The following is a 15,300-nucleotide window of genomic DNA, read 5'->3' on the forward strand; positions in this document are numbered from 1 at the left end:
CTAGATTGGGTAGTTTGTCAAATGTGTTCAGGAAAGTTTCCTTCATCAGAATGTAGAAGTCCCAGTGAGAGAGCATGTAATACTGGATCTGCTATTAGGGAATGGGACAGGACAGGTGCCAGAAGTTTGTGTAGGGGAACACTTTGCATCCAGTGGCCACAGTGCAATTAGTTTCAAAGTAAATATGCAAAAAGATAGGTGGAAGGCCTTCAAAAATGAAATTTTGAGAGTATAAAGCTCATATGTGCCTTTCAGAGTAAAAGGTAAGGATAACAAGTATAAGGAATCTTGGATTTTGATATTCAAGAGATATTGTGGCACTAGTTAAGAGAGAAAAGGAGGTGCATAGAAGTAATAGGCAAGTAGGAAAAAATGAGGTGCTTGTGGAGACCAAGACATGCAAGAGAACACTTGAGAAAAAAACAGGAAGGCAAAATAAGGCATGAAGGTGCTCTAGCAGACAAGGTGAGGGAGACGCCTAAGGGATCCTACAGATCTATTAAAAGCAAAAGTATTGCAAAGGACAAAGTTGGTCCTCTTAAGACCAGACTGGTAATCCATTTGTGGAGCCAAAATAATTCAAGGAGATCTTAAATGCATTCTTTGCATCTGTATTCACCAGAGAGACAGATAGAGAGTCTATAGAAGTGAAGCAAAGCAGCATCAACTTCGTGGACCCTGTACAGATTACAGAGGAAGAGGTCTTTACTACCCTGAGGCAAATCAAAGTGGCTAAATCCCCAGGGGCTAACAAGGTTTTGCCTCAAACCCTATGGAGGCAAGTGCAGAAATTGCTGGGGCTCTAGCAGAGATATTTTAAACATCCTTAGTGACAGGAAAGGTACCAGAGAATTGGAGGATAGCCAATGTTGTTCCACTGTTTAAAAAAAACAGAAACGAGGAAATTATTGACATCAGTGGTGGGAAAGTTATCGGAGGTATTCTAAAAGACCAGATACATAAGTACTTGGATAGACATGGACTGATTAAGGATAGGCAGCATGGCTTTGTGCATAGTAGGAGATATCTAACCAATCTTGTAGAGTTTTTCAAGGAAGTTACCAGGAAAGTGGATGAAGGCAAGGCAGAGAATGTCTACATGTACTTTAGTAAGGCATTTGATAAGGTCCCACATGGGAGACTGGTCAAGAAGGTTCAAACACTCGGCATTCAGGCTGAAGTAGTAAATTCGATTAGATGTTGGCTTTGTGGAAGAAGACAGAAGGTAGTAGAGGGTTGAATGTCTGACTGGAGGCCCATGACTTGTGGTGTGCCGCAGGAATCGGTGCTGGGTCCATCTACAATCAATGATCTGGATGGCAATGTGCTAATGGATCAGCAAATTTGTGGATGACACCAATATTGGGGGTGTAGTGGACAGTGAGGAAGGCTATCATGGCTTGCATCAACTGGAAAATTCTGCTGAAAAATAGCAGATGGAATTTACTAGACAAGTGTGAGGTTTTGCACTTTAGTAGGACCAACCAGGGAAGGTTTACACAGTCAATGGTAGAGCACAGAGGAGTGGGGTAGAACCAAGGGACCTGGGAATACAGGCCCATAATTCATTGAAAGTGGTGTCATGGGTAGATAGGGTTGTAAAGAAAACTTTTGGCACATTGGCCTTCATAAATCAATGTATTGAGTACAGAAAATTGGATATTATGTCAAAGTTGGTGAGGCCTAATTTGGAGTATAGTGTGCAGTTTTGGTCACTTACCTACAGGAAAGATATAAACAAAGTTGAAAGAATACACAAAAAATTTGCAAGGATGTTGCTGGTTCAGGCGGATCTGAGTTATAATGAAAGATTGACTATGCTAGGACTGTATTCTTTAGAGCACAGAAGATTGAGAGGAGATTTGATAGAGGTATACAAAAGTATGGGGAGTATAGAAAGGGTAAATGCAAACAAGCTTTTTCCACAGAGGTTGAGTAGGACTACAACCAGAGCTCATGGGATAAGGGTGAAAGATAAGATGAGAAGTGTAAGAGGAACATGAGTGGAAGTTTCTTCACTCAGAGGGTTGTGAGAATATGGAATGAGTTGCCGGTATAAGTGATGCATGCAAGCTCAATTTGAACATTTAAGAGAAGTTTGGATAGGTACATGGATAGTAGGGATATGGAGGGCTATGGTCTTGTTGCAGGTCGATGGGAGTAGGCAGTTTAAATGGTTTTGACATGGACTAGATAGACCAAAGGCTGTGTTTCTATGCTGTACTTCTCTATGACTCTGTGGCTCTATGACTCTATGTGCTGGGGGAAGCCCACAAAGTTCAGCACGCTTTCTAGCACCAACACAACGGAACAACGTACAGTCAACATGCAGCAACAAAAGCAGGAAATGAAACAACAACAGCAAAGCAAGCCCCTTCCTCTCTCACACACATAAACCCAGTACAGGCCATGTCAGCACCTCCAACCTCCAGTCTTTGGCCCAAGCTCCTGACTCACAGATTCTCAGACATCAGGGCTCTCACCTCTGCACTTGCTGACTCAGACGTGCCCAATTCCAGGCTGCTCCTGGGTATGGTATGCCTGCTCTCACTTCATTTTCCAAGTTCCTGCCTAATAGCATCATATATCCCCCCCTACCCAAATTAATTGTTTTCCCAAATTGTCTGCTCCTATTCCTCTCCAGTGCTATGGCAAATGAGATAGAGTTGCGATCACTACCTCTAATTATTGCTCTCCCACCGAAAGATCTGACACCTGATTCATTTCCCAATATCAGATCAAGTACAGCCTTCCTCTAGTTGACTTATCTACATATTGTGTCAGGAAACCTTCCTGAACACACCTAACAAACTCCATCCCATTTAAATCCCTTGCTCTAAGGAGATGCCAGTCAATATTAGGAAAATTAAAATCACCCATCACAACAACCCTATTATTATTGCGCCATTCCAGAATCTGCCTCCCTATCTGCTCCTCAATATCTCTTTTACTGTTAGGAGAGGGTCTATAAATACACCCAGTAGAGTTATTGCCCCCTTCCTATTTCTGACTTCCACTCACAATGGCTCAGTAGACAATCCCTCCATGACTTCCTCCTTTTCTGCAGCCATGATACTATCCCTGATTAGCAATGTCACTCCCCCACTTCTTCTGCCTCCCTCCCATTGAACTGATGGTAATTTTGTGTCCTTGCACTGTACTGTTGTAGCAGAACAACAAATCTCACAACATTTGAGAGAGTGACAATAAACCTGATTCTGATTCTGAACATCAGAAACACAGAGTCCTTCTTAAGCAACAGAAGAAGAGTGCTTCACCAGTCAATTAACTCCAGGTCAATCTGATCTTGATCTCAGCCCCACCCTGCTGCCTGATTTTCTCCACACCTCAAGGAAGCACAGCTGTCCCCCGGAGCCCTGGGCACCTCCAGCTCACGAGCTCTCAAAGTGGAGAAGCAGCATTCGGGATAGTGTGGAGAACCTCGAGGCTCAGACACTGGGAGGTGTGGAGACCATGTCAGGGTAGGGCCAGCTCACAAACCAACCCTGCCGCTTGCCCCATCAGTGCCTTCCAGAATGGTTTTATCAGCCACCAAATGACCTAGAACATAGAACAGTACAGCACAGTACAGGCCCTTTGGCCCACGAGTTGTGCTGACCCTTCAAGAAGGAATGGTCCCTTCTTCAAGCAATACCTTTTGAAGATGTGATCAGTGGTGCGGAGGTATGTGTCCCTGATGGAGCTCACTAAGTCTACAGCCCTCTGCATCCTCTTACAATCCTATCCATTGATACGTCCGAAACAGGCTGTAATCCAACCAGTTAGAATGCTCTCCACAATGCATCTGCTGATATTTGTAAGGGTCTTTGGTGACACCTTCTTAAACTCCTAAAGCAGTATAGCCATTGGCAACATTTTTCATGATTGCATCAATATGTTATGTGATACGATAGATCTTCTGAGATGTTAACGCCAAGAGACTTGAACCTGCTCACCACTAGTCCCTCAAGGAGGTCTGTGTATGTTTGACTGACTTCCCATTCTGAAGTCTACAATTAATTATTTGGCCTTGCTGATATTTAGTGCCAGGGTTTGTGGGTTGGTTGGCAAGGTACATGAGCTGGGTGTCAGAATGAGTGGGGAGAGGGGAGGGGTTGGGTGGCAGGATCTGTAAGAATCCATTCTCTAGAATCAGCAGTTCTGGGAGTTATAGCCATTATATCCTTCCGGCTTTATCCCGTGTTTTTGTTTTTAATGTAGATATAAATTAGTGAAGTGGCTTATTATTTTCACATGTACCAAGCTACAGTGAATATCTTTGTACAGCATGTCATCGATACAGACCACTTCGAAAGTACATAGAGGGAGTACAAGGACAGAAATAACAGAATGCAGAATGAAGTGCTTCAGCTAAAGAGAAAGTGCAGTGAAGGCAGGCAGCAAGATTCAACATCATGACAAGTTATACTATGAGCTCAAGGATTGATATTATTGCATTAGCTGTCCTTTCAATAGTATTATAACAATGAGGTCAAAGTTGATCTTGAGCTTGGTGGCATGTACGTTTGGGTTTTTCAATCTTACTGGTGGAGTGAGAGTGTCCGGGGTGAGTGGGGTCTTTGATGGTGCTGGCTGCATTACTAAGGCAAAATGAACAACAGGCAGAATCTGTGGAAGGGAGGCTAGATCTTGTGACGTGCTGAGCTGTGTCCACAACTCTCTGCCATTTTGTGTGGTCATCAGCAGAGCAGTAGTCAAACCAAGTGGTGATACATCCGGATAGGACACTGCAGATGCAGGCAGTCTGAAATAGAAATGAAATATTAGAAACTGCAGGTTCGTCATCAAAGAAGGGGGAAGAAATACAGATTTCTTGTCAGGTCAGAGACAATTGTCACATCTACTCTGTGTGTGCTCAAAGCAATGTGTGTGTAAGCTTGTAGATGTAATATGTGGTTACTTAATCCAGTGAGTGTGTGTGTGTTTAATCACAGGGTTGTCTGTGCAAACAGCTGGTCTTTGAAAAATCCAGCACTTGGTTATTTAATCTAATGGTGTAAATTTAATCAGGGAATCTTATAGATGGGAAACTTCATTCCGTGGACGGAGTGTGTAATCGGTGCATGGAGGGTTTCACTGAGTGGATGGAGTGCGTAATTGGTGGATGGAGGGTTTCACTGAGTGGATGGAGTGCGTAATTGGTGGATGGAGGGTCTCACTGAGTGGACAAAGTGTGTAATCAGTGGACGGAGTGTGTAATTGGTGGATGGAGGGTCTCACTGAGAGGACGGAGTGTGTAATCACTGGACGGGGAGTTTGACAGTGGACGGAGTGTGTAATCAGTGGACGGAGGGTCTCACTGGGTGGACGGAGTGTATAATAGGTGGATGGAGGGTCTCACTGAGTGGACAAAGTGTGTAATCGGTGGATGGAGGGTTTCACTGAGTGGATGGAGTGTGTAATCGGTGGATGGAGGGTTTCACTGAGTGGATGGAGTGTGTAATCAGTGGATGGAGTGTATAATCGGTGGATGGAGGGTTTCATTCAGTGGATGGAGTGTGTAATCAGTGGATGGAGTGTGTAATCAGTGGACGGAGGGTCTGACTGAGTGGATGGTGTAATCGGTGGATGGAGGGTTTCACTGAGTGGATGGAGTGTGTAATCGGTGGATGGAGGGTCTCACTGAGAGGACGGAGTGTGTAATCGGTGGATGGAGGGTCTCACTGAGTGGACGGAGTGTGTAATTGGTGGATGGAGGGTCTCACTGAGTGAACGGAGTGTGTAATTGGTGGATGGAGGGTCTCACTGAGTGGACAGAGTGTGTAATCAGTGGACGGGGAGTTTGACTGAGTGGACGGAGTGTGTAATCGGTGGATGGAGGGTCTCACTGAGTGGATGGAGTGTGTAATTGACGGAGGGTCACACTGAGTGGACGGAGTGTGTAATCGGTGGATGGAGGGTTTCACTGAGTGGATGGAGTGTGTAATCGGTGGATGGAGGGTCTCACTGAGTGGATGGAGTGTGTAATCGGTGGATGGAGGGTCTCACTGAGCGGACAGAGTGTGTAATCAGTGGATGGAGGGTTTCACTGAGTGGATGGAGTGTGTAATCAATGGATGGAGTGTGTAATCGGTGGATGGAGGGTCTCACTGAGTGGACGGAGTGTGTAATTGACGGAGGGTCTCACTGAGCGGACAGAGTGTGTAATCGGTGGATGGAGGGTTTCACTGAGTGGATGGAGTGTGTAATCAATGGATGGAGTGTGTAATCGGTGGATGGAGGGTCTCACTGAGTGGATGGAGTGTGTAATCGGTGGATGGAGGGTCTCACTGAGTGGACGGAGTGTGTAATTGACGGAGGGTCTCACTGAGTGGACGGAGTGTGTAATCGGTGGATGGAGGGTTTCACTGAGTGGATGGAGTGTGTAATCGGTGGATGGAGGGTCTCACTGAGCGGACAGAGTGTGTAATCGGTGGATGGAGGGTTTCACTGAGTGGATGGAGTGTGTAATCAATGGATGGAGTGTGTAATCGGTGGATGGAGGGTCTCACTGAGTGGACGGAGTGTGTAATTGATGGAGGGTCTCACTGAGCGGACAGAGTGTGTAATCGGTGGATGGAGGGTCTCACTGAGTGGATGGAATGTGTAATCGGTGGATGGAGGGTTTCACTGAATGGATGGAGTGTGTAATCGGTGGATGGAGGGTCTCACTGAGTCGACGGAGTGTGTAATCGGTGGATGGAGGGGCTCACTGAGTGGATGGAGTGTGTAATCAGTGGATGGAAGGTCTCACTGAGTGGATGGAGTGTGTAATCGGTGGATGGAGGGTCTCACTGAGTGGATGGTGTGTGTAATCAATGGATGGAGTGTGTAATCGGTGGATGGAGGGTCTCACTGAGTGGATGGAGTGTGTAATCGGTGGATGGAGGGTCTCACTGAGAGGACGGAGTGTGTAATCGGTGGATGGAGGGTCTCACTGAGTGGACGGAGTGTGTAATTGGTGGATGGAGGGTCTCACTGAGTGGACGGAGTGTGTAATTGGTGGATGGAGGGTCTCACTGAGTGGACAGAGTGTGTAATCAGTGGACGGGGAGTTTGACTGAGTGGACGGAGTGTGTAATCGGTGGATGGAGGGTCTCACTGAGTGGACGGAGTGTGTAATTGACGGAGGGTCTCACTGAGTGGACGGAGTGTGTAATCGGTGGATGGAGGGTTTCACTGAGTGGATGGAGTGTGTAATCGGTGGATGGAGGGTCTCACTGAGCGGACAGAGTGTGTAATCGGTGGATGGAGGGTCTCACTGAGTGGATGGAGTGTGTAATCGGTGGATGGAGGGTCTCACTGAGCGGACAGAGTGTGTAATCAGTGGATGGAGGGTTTCACTGAGTGGATGGAGTGTGTAATCAATGGATGGAGTGTGTAATCGGTGGATGGAGGGTCTCACTGAGTGGACGGAGTGTGTAATTGGTGGATGGAGGGTCTCACTGAGTGAACGGAGTGTGTAATTGGTGGATGGAGGGTCTCACTGAGTGGACAGAGTGTGTAATCAGTGGACGGGGAGTTTGACTGAGTGGACGGAGTGTGTAATCGGTGGATGGAGGGTCTCACTGAGTGGATGGAGTGTGTAATTGACGGAGGGTCACACTGAGTGGACGGAGTGTGTAATCGGTGGATGGAGGGTTTCACTGAGTGGATGGAGTGTGTAATCGGTGGATGGAGGGTCTCACTGAGTGGATGGAGTGTGTAATCGGTGGATGGAGGGTCTCACTGAGCGGACAGAGTGTGTAATCAGTGGATGGAGGGTTTCACTGAGTGGATGGAGTGTGTAATCAATGGATGGAGTGTGTAATCGGTGGATGGAGGGTCTCACTGAGTGGACGGAGTGTGTAATTGACGGAGGGTCTCACTGAGCGGACAGAGTGTGTAATCGGTGGATGGAGGGTTTCACTGAGTGGATGGAGTGTGTAATCAATGGATGGAGTGTGTAATCGGTGGATGGAGGGTCTCACTGAGTGGATGGAGTGTGTAATCGGTGGATGGAGGGTCTCACTGAGTGGACGGAGTGTGTAATTGACGGAGGGTCTCACTGAGTGGACGGAGTGTGTAATCGGTGGATGGAGGGTTTCACTGAGTGGATGGAGTGTGTAATCGGTGGATGGAGGGTCTCACTGAGCGGACAGAGTGTGTAATCGGTGGATGGAGGGTTTCACTGAGTGGATGGAGTGTGTAATCAATGGATGGAGTGTGTAATCGGTGGATGGAGGGTCTCACTGAGTGGACGGAGTGTGTAATTGACGGAGGGTCTCACTGAGCGGACAGAGTGTGTAATCGGTGGATGGAGGGGCTCACTGAGTGGATGGAGTGTGTAATCAGTGGATGGAAGGTCTCACTGAGTGGATGGAGTGTGTAATCGGTGGATGGAGGGTCTCACTGAGTGGATGGAGTGTGTAATCAATGGATGGAGTGTGTAATCGGTGGATGGAGGGTCTCACTGAGTGGATGGAGTGTGTAATCGGTGGATGGAGGGTCTCACTGAGAGGACGGAGTGTGTAATCGGTGGATGGAGGGTCTCACTGAGTGGATGGAGTGTGTAATTGACGGAGGGTCACACTGAGTGGACGGAGTGTGTAATCGGTGGATGGAGGGTTTCACTGAGTGGATGGAGTGTGTAATCGGTGGATGGAGGGTCTCACTGAGTGGATGGAGTGTGTAATCGGTGGATGGAGGGTCTCACTGAGCGGACAGAGTGTGTAATCAGTGGATGGAGGGTTTCACTGAGTGGACGGAGTGTGTAATCGGTGGATGGAGTGTGTAATCGGTGGATGGAGGGTCTCACTGAGTGGACGGAGTGTGTAATGGTGGACAGAATGTTTCTTTCAGTGGACGGAGCGATTCATTGAACATTTATCGATACATTGAACTGTCAGAGCGATTCACTCCATAGATGCAACAATTCAGTGTGTTGTTTTTTTTGGCCTTTCGTTCAGAGCAGAACGTTTTTATCTCGCTAGATGGAATCTTTTAGCCCATCGGCATTTCATGGTGCTCGGTGGGTGAACAAACTAACAGCGTGTTTATTCAGAGGACGAAGCGTTTACTGTATGATCCATTCCTGGAAAGGACAGATTAATTTGACACAAGGTTTCTCTGAGTTCACAGAGTGTTTCATTCATAACAGAATATTATGGTAGACAATATTTCATTCTGTCATTTTTGTTGTAAATAGTGGATATAAAGTTCCGTTCATTCTAAGACAACGATTCCTTGAGAGGACGAAGATTTTCATGTCCTGACATTCGGAAACATCAACTGTTTATTTCCCTCCACTGATGCAGCCTGACCTGTTGAGTCCCTCCAGCATTTTGTACGTGTGTGTGTTGCTCAAGATACCCAGCATTTGCAGAATATCTTTATGTCTCCGTGTTTTTTAATCTATTTGATGGATTGACGTCATTCATGTCTTTTATCATTTGACTAATTAATATTGATCGTGACGGCCCTAATGTTTTAATCATCCACGTCTTATTGCATTCAGCGATTCAGAAACTCAGGCAGCTCCAGCATCGGGGACATCTTCAAAACCCGAAGCCTCCAAAAGACAGCATCCAGCGTTAAGAGCCCAGTCACCTCTCTTCCCATTACTATCATCCCGGAGAAGGTACATAAGCCTGAAGAGACAGAATCGACGTTTTAGGAATTGCTTCTTCCATTCTGTCATCGGATCTCTGACCGGACAATTTGAACACTACCTCACTATTTTGCTCTCTTTTTGCATTCCTTATTTAACACACACACACACACACACACACACACAATTGTAATTTATAGCTTGTGTGTGTGTTGCACTGTGCTGCTGCCGCAAGACAACAAATCTGCTTGGATTTCCCAAGCGCATTTTCCATCTCAGCCTAGAAAGGGTCCCGGCTGTGTTGAAAACATCATGTGTGGTCCCGCTGCCTAAGAAGGACCAACTGAAAGGCTTGAATGACACGGTCCATTGGCCCTGACCTCACAGGTCTGCAGAGGCTGGTCCTGGTCAGATCAGCCCTCGATCCACTGCAGTTTGCCTGCCAGCAGCACACTGAAGTCAATGCTGCAGTCACCGACCCACCCAACAGAGCCTACTCCCGTTTGGATAGGCAGGCCAGCACTGTGAGGATCGTGTTTTTTTTATTTCTTAAGTGCCTTCAATACCACACAGCCCTCATGTCTGGGGGAAAAGCTCCATTCAATGCAGGTTGTCACTTCCATTGTATCCTGGATAATGGACCACCTGACTGGCAGACCACAGTTTGTGCGGCTTCAATGTTGTGACAGACATGGCTACAAGCAGCATTAGTTACATTCCTGTTTACTCTGTATACTTGCTTATTTTATAGTCATGCCATTCTCTGATGACTCAGCAATAGTTGGGAGTATAAAGGGAGGACAGGAGGATGAATACAGGGCCCTGGTGGAGGACTTTGTCAAATGGTGCAAGCTGAATCACCTGCAGCTCAACATCAGTACGACAAAGAAGATGATGATAGACTTTAGGAAGACTAAGCCTGCACTGCTCGCTATTACTATTGATGGTGAGGACGTGGATGTGGTGAGGACCTGGGGTGCACCTGGATGACAGACCTGAGTGGAGCACCAACACAGAGGCTGTGTACAAGAAGGGCCAGAGTTGCCTCCACTTCCTGAGGAGACTGAGGTCCTTCGGAGTACGCAGGCCTCTCCTTCACATGTTCTGCCAGTCTGTTGTCGCCAGTACAATATTTTGTATGATGGCATGCTGGGGCAATGGCAGCAACATGGATGATACCAACAGGCTCAACAAACTGATTAGAAAGGCTGGTTCTGTTACAGGAGTCAAAATGTTCACATTGGAGCCTGTGGCAGAACAAAGGACCCCACAGAAAATCCTGGCAATTCTGGACAATGTATCTCACCCTCTGCATGCCACCTTGGCTGAACAGAGGAGCACTTTCAGTAATAGACTAAGACAGCTGCGCTGTTTCAAAGAGCACTATATAAGGTCATTCTTACCCTTGGCCATTAGGCTCTATATTGAGTCAACCTGTAGCTGGGGGATTGATGGCCCCCTCCTGGTAGACTGTTTGAACTAAACTATACTTCATCCTTTCTTACTTCTTCTATATCTGTATACCTGTGCACTGTGACGTTGTGATGTCCTTTGGGTTCAATAACATGTCTACCTATCTGTCAGTGATATTAAAGCTTATTTTGATTCCCCTCTTCCATCAGTTTTCTGAACAGTCTGTGAACCTATTTATAGAATCAGAATCAAGTTCATTATCATCGGCATATGTTGTGAAATTTGTTAAAAGATAGTCAAGATTGGGAGTCAAAAACCTTGGGTTTTTAAATGCACATAGCCCATCACATCGACTCATTACCGCCACCATGTTAAGGGGACAGTCGGCTGGACACACTCCAATCTGTTTCCATTGGTTTTAAGCTACAATAGATTGCATTACATTAAAACATTGTTACTGACTGTACACGGCTTAAATGCAGTTGTGGTTCTCAGCTGTAGCAAGCTAAAATTGAGGTATTTGATCATTTCCTTTGTAACTGCGCTGCTTTGAGTCATTAGACTTGGTGTCCTGGATGGATAATACATCATTCCTCATTTTCTGTACACTATTTATGTTGTATTTTATAGCAATGTTATATATTTGACTGGTACTCTGACATATCAAATCATATAAAATAATGATAGGAAACCTGATTCTGGTTCAGTCAATGTGAAGTCTCAGTGGATGGAGTGCTCTATTCATAGCAGCCCACCAGACTGAACTCGAATCTCAGTTAAAGTGTAGTTTTTGATTATGTATGGCAGTGAGTACAAGGACTCTTTTATTCAATGGACAGACCATTTTTTAATCATTGATTATTCAGGGAGATTCTCTCGATGCAACACGCACAAAATGCTGGAGAAGCTCAGCAGGTTAGGCAACATCTCTGGTGGGAATGAACAGTCAACCTATTGGGCCAAGGCCCTTCATCGGGATTCATGAGCATTTCTTTTCATTGACAATGTATTTCAATCTGTTGAAGGAATGTTTTTTACATTTCACTTTTCACCTTTAACACATGACCTCAAGTTCTAGTGTCACCTAACACCAGTGAAAAAAGCCTGCTTGCGTTTTCCCATATCTATACCCTTCATAATTCTGCATACCTCTATCAAATCTCCCTTCAATCCTCTATGCTCCATGGAACAAAGTCCTAACCTATTCCATCTTTCCCTATTACTCAGATCCTCAAGTCCTGGCAATATCCTTGTAAATCTTCTCTATACTCTTTCAACCTGATTTACATCCTTCATGTAGGTAAGTGGCCAAAACTGCACACAATGCTCCAAATTAGGCCTCACAAACACACAATTTCAACATCCCAACTCCTGTACACAATACTTTGAATTATGAAGGCCAATGTGCCAAAAGCTTTCTTGGCATCCCTCTCTACCTGTGCCACCACTCTCAAGCCTGATCACTCTGTTTTCCCATACCGCTCAGTGTCCTACCACTCCAGGTGTAAAACCTACCCTGGTTGGTCCTCTCACTTATCTGAATTAAGTTCCATCTGCCATTTTTCAATTTATTTTTTCCAGCTGGTCCAGATCCCAATGCAAGCTTTGATAGTCTTCCTCACCGTCCACTACACCCTCAAACACGGTATCATCCACAAGTTTGCTGATCTAGTTAACCACATTATCATGCTGGCCATGATCCCTGCAGCACTCCACTAGTCACAGTAATCCAGTCGGAGAGCAACCATCTACTACCTCTCCCTGGCTTCTCCCACAAAGACAATGTCTAATCCAATTTACTATCTCATCTTGCATGATCCTTCTTGACTAACCTCCCATTTGGGACCTTGCTAAAGACCATGTAGACACTGCCCACTGCCTTGCCTTTGTCATATTTCCTGAGAACTCCTTTGAAAAACTCTTAGACAAGAGTTACCATGCACACAGCCATGTTGACTATCTCTAATCTGTCCCTATCTATCCAAATACTTGCTTATATATCTGGTCCTTTAGAACACCTTCCAATAACTTTCCCACTACTGATGTCTGGCTCACAGGACTATAATTTCCCGGCCTGTACTTAAAGCTTTTCTTTAACAACTGAACAACATTAGCTATCCTCCAATCCTCTGGCACCTCACCCATGGCTAAGGATGTTTTAAATATCTCTGCTCGGGCCCCTGCAATTTCTCCACCAGCCTCCCACAGGGTCCGTGGGAACACCTTGTCGGTCCTGGGGGTTTATCCACCCTGGTTTGCCTCAAGACAGCTATCACCTCCTCCTCTGTGACCTGTATCGGGTCTATGACTCACTGCTGTTTTGTCTCTCTTCTGCAGACTCTGCGTCCAACCCCCACATAAATTCAGATGCAAAAAATCCATTCAAGATCTCCCCCATCTCTTTCAGCCCCTTACATAGATTACCACTCAGCCCAAAATATTGACTCTATTCCTATCCATGGAGGCAACCTGAACTGCTGAATTCCACCAGTGCTTTTTGTGTATTACTCTGAATTTCCAGCATCTGCAGAGTCTCCCATGTTTACACTGGTGGTTCCTTTGCTTTATTCAGTGCATATCGTTCCAATGGTGACTTGCTTGTACTTTTCACATGTTATCTGTGACACTAACTTATTTCTGATTTCCTGATCTCTAGGATTTGACTGTCTAAACCCTCTGGATTCCTGCCTCAACGGTGGAGGCTGCACGTCCTATGATAACGGAACCAAGAGCTGCCTGTAAGTGACAACATGCTGAAGCAAATCCGGCTGGTCCCAGAAAGCATCGCGCGCGCGTGTGTGTGTGTGTGACAGGGATACACACAGAGATTGATTGTGTGCATGTGTTTCGGGGTGTTGTGGGTGTGAGTGCATTGTGTGTAAGTTTCTGTTTGTGTGTGAGAAAGGGGGCATGTGTGGAAGTGGGGATGTAAAACTGTGTGTCTGAAATTGGGGCTGGAGATCGGGGGGATGGTGGGGGGCTGGAGACTGAGGTCCCGATGGGCGGCAGCAGCTGGAGATCTGGGTCTGTGGAGGAGGGAGAGCTGGACATCAGAGTCTGTGTGGTGGCGGGGGGGGGGGAGGGGAGAGGTGGCTAAAGATCAGGGTCTGTGGGGGGGGGCACAGTCGAAGATCGGGTCTGGTGCAAGTAGGAGGTGATGTATTTTCCGAAGTCAAGTAGGATATCGACATATTCACAGGGAATGTGAGTGAACAGTGAGGAATGGGTTGCAAGTCCATCGTTCCCTGAAAGTGACGTCATTATTTCACTAGGATGCCCTTTGCCAGTATCTCTGCTCTGACATGTAATACCTACAGCCTTAATGAACTGCCCTCTAATATCCCATGGCAGCTCACTATTTTACCTTTCACCCTACACATCTATAAGTACTACTTCCTATAATGCACTGTGTTCTGCGGTGCTCTCTGCCAGTCTACGTTGTTCTGTTAGACATTGTCTCAACCACAGTGCTATATTTTCTATTCTATGCAAGCAGGCTTTTTCCACTGAGGCTAGGGGAGAAAAAAACCAGAGGACATGGGTTAAGGGCGAAGGGGGAAAAGTTTAAAGGGAACATTTGGGGGGGCTTCTTCACACAGAGAGTGGTGGGAGTGTGGAATGAGCTGCCAGATGAAGTGGTGAATGCGGGCTCACTTTTGACATTTAAGAAAAGCTTGGACAGGTATATGGATGAGAGGGGTATGGAGGGATATGGGCCAGGTGCAGGTCAGTGGGACTAGGCAGAATAATGGTTTGGCACAGCCAAGAAGGGCCAAAAGGCCTGTTTCTGTGCTGTAATGTTGTATGGTTCTATTTTTCTATGCCGCTCTGTGCCCTGTCATAAGATACCTTTATTCTAAGTGCTCTGAAATATCATCTTGCAATATGTTCACAAAGCCCTGTCCTACAGTAACGTTCTCAAAGTTAAAAGCTCAAAGCAATTTTATTCTCAAAGTGTATATATGTGTCACCATATACTACCCTGTGATTCATTTTCTAGCAGGCATTCACAGTAGAACAAAGAAATACAATAGAATCAATGAAAAACTACACACAGACCGACAAACAACTAGTAAGCAAAAGAAGGCAAGCTGTGCTAATACAAAAATATAATAATAATAAAATAAATAATACTGAGAACATGAATTGTAGAATCATTGAAACTGAGTCCTTGGGTTGTGGAATTAGTTCAGTGCTGAAGTGAGTGAAGTCATCCATGCCGGTTCGGGAGGGTTATGGAACTGTCCCTGAGCCTGATGGTGTGGGACCTAATCTCCTGTACCTCCTTTCCAATGACA

General features: G+C 45.9%; 1 protein-coding gene across 1 annotated transcript in view; it reads left to right on the plus strand.

Moving 5' to 3' along the window:
- Positions 1 to 15,300, plus strand: part of LOC132394813 (neurogenic locus notch homolog protein 1-like) — a 117,231-nt gene that overhangs the window by 16,358 nt on the left and 85,573 nt on the right. The window contains 1 exon segment of the mRNA XM_059971220.1: positions 13,659 to 13,740. Within this exon segment, the coding sequence (XP_059827203.1) occupies positions 13,659 to 13,740 (82 nt within the window).

This window comes from Hypanus sabinus, chromosome 5 (assembly GCF_030144855.1).
Source record: "Hypanus sabinus isolate sHypSab1 chromosome 5, sHypSab1.hap1, whole genome shotgun sequence".
Taxonomy (NCBI): Eukaryota; Metazoa; Chordata; class Chondrichthyes; order Myliobatiformes; family Dasyatidae; genus Hypanus; species Hypanus sabinus.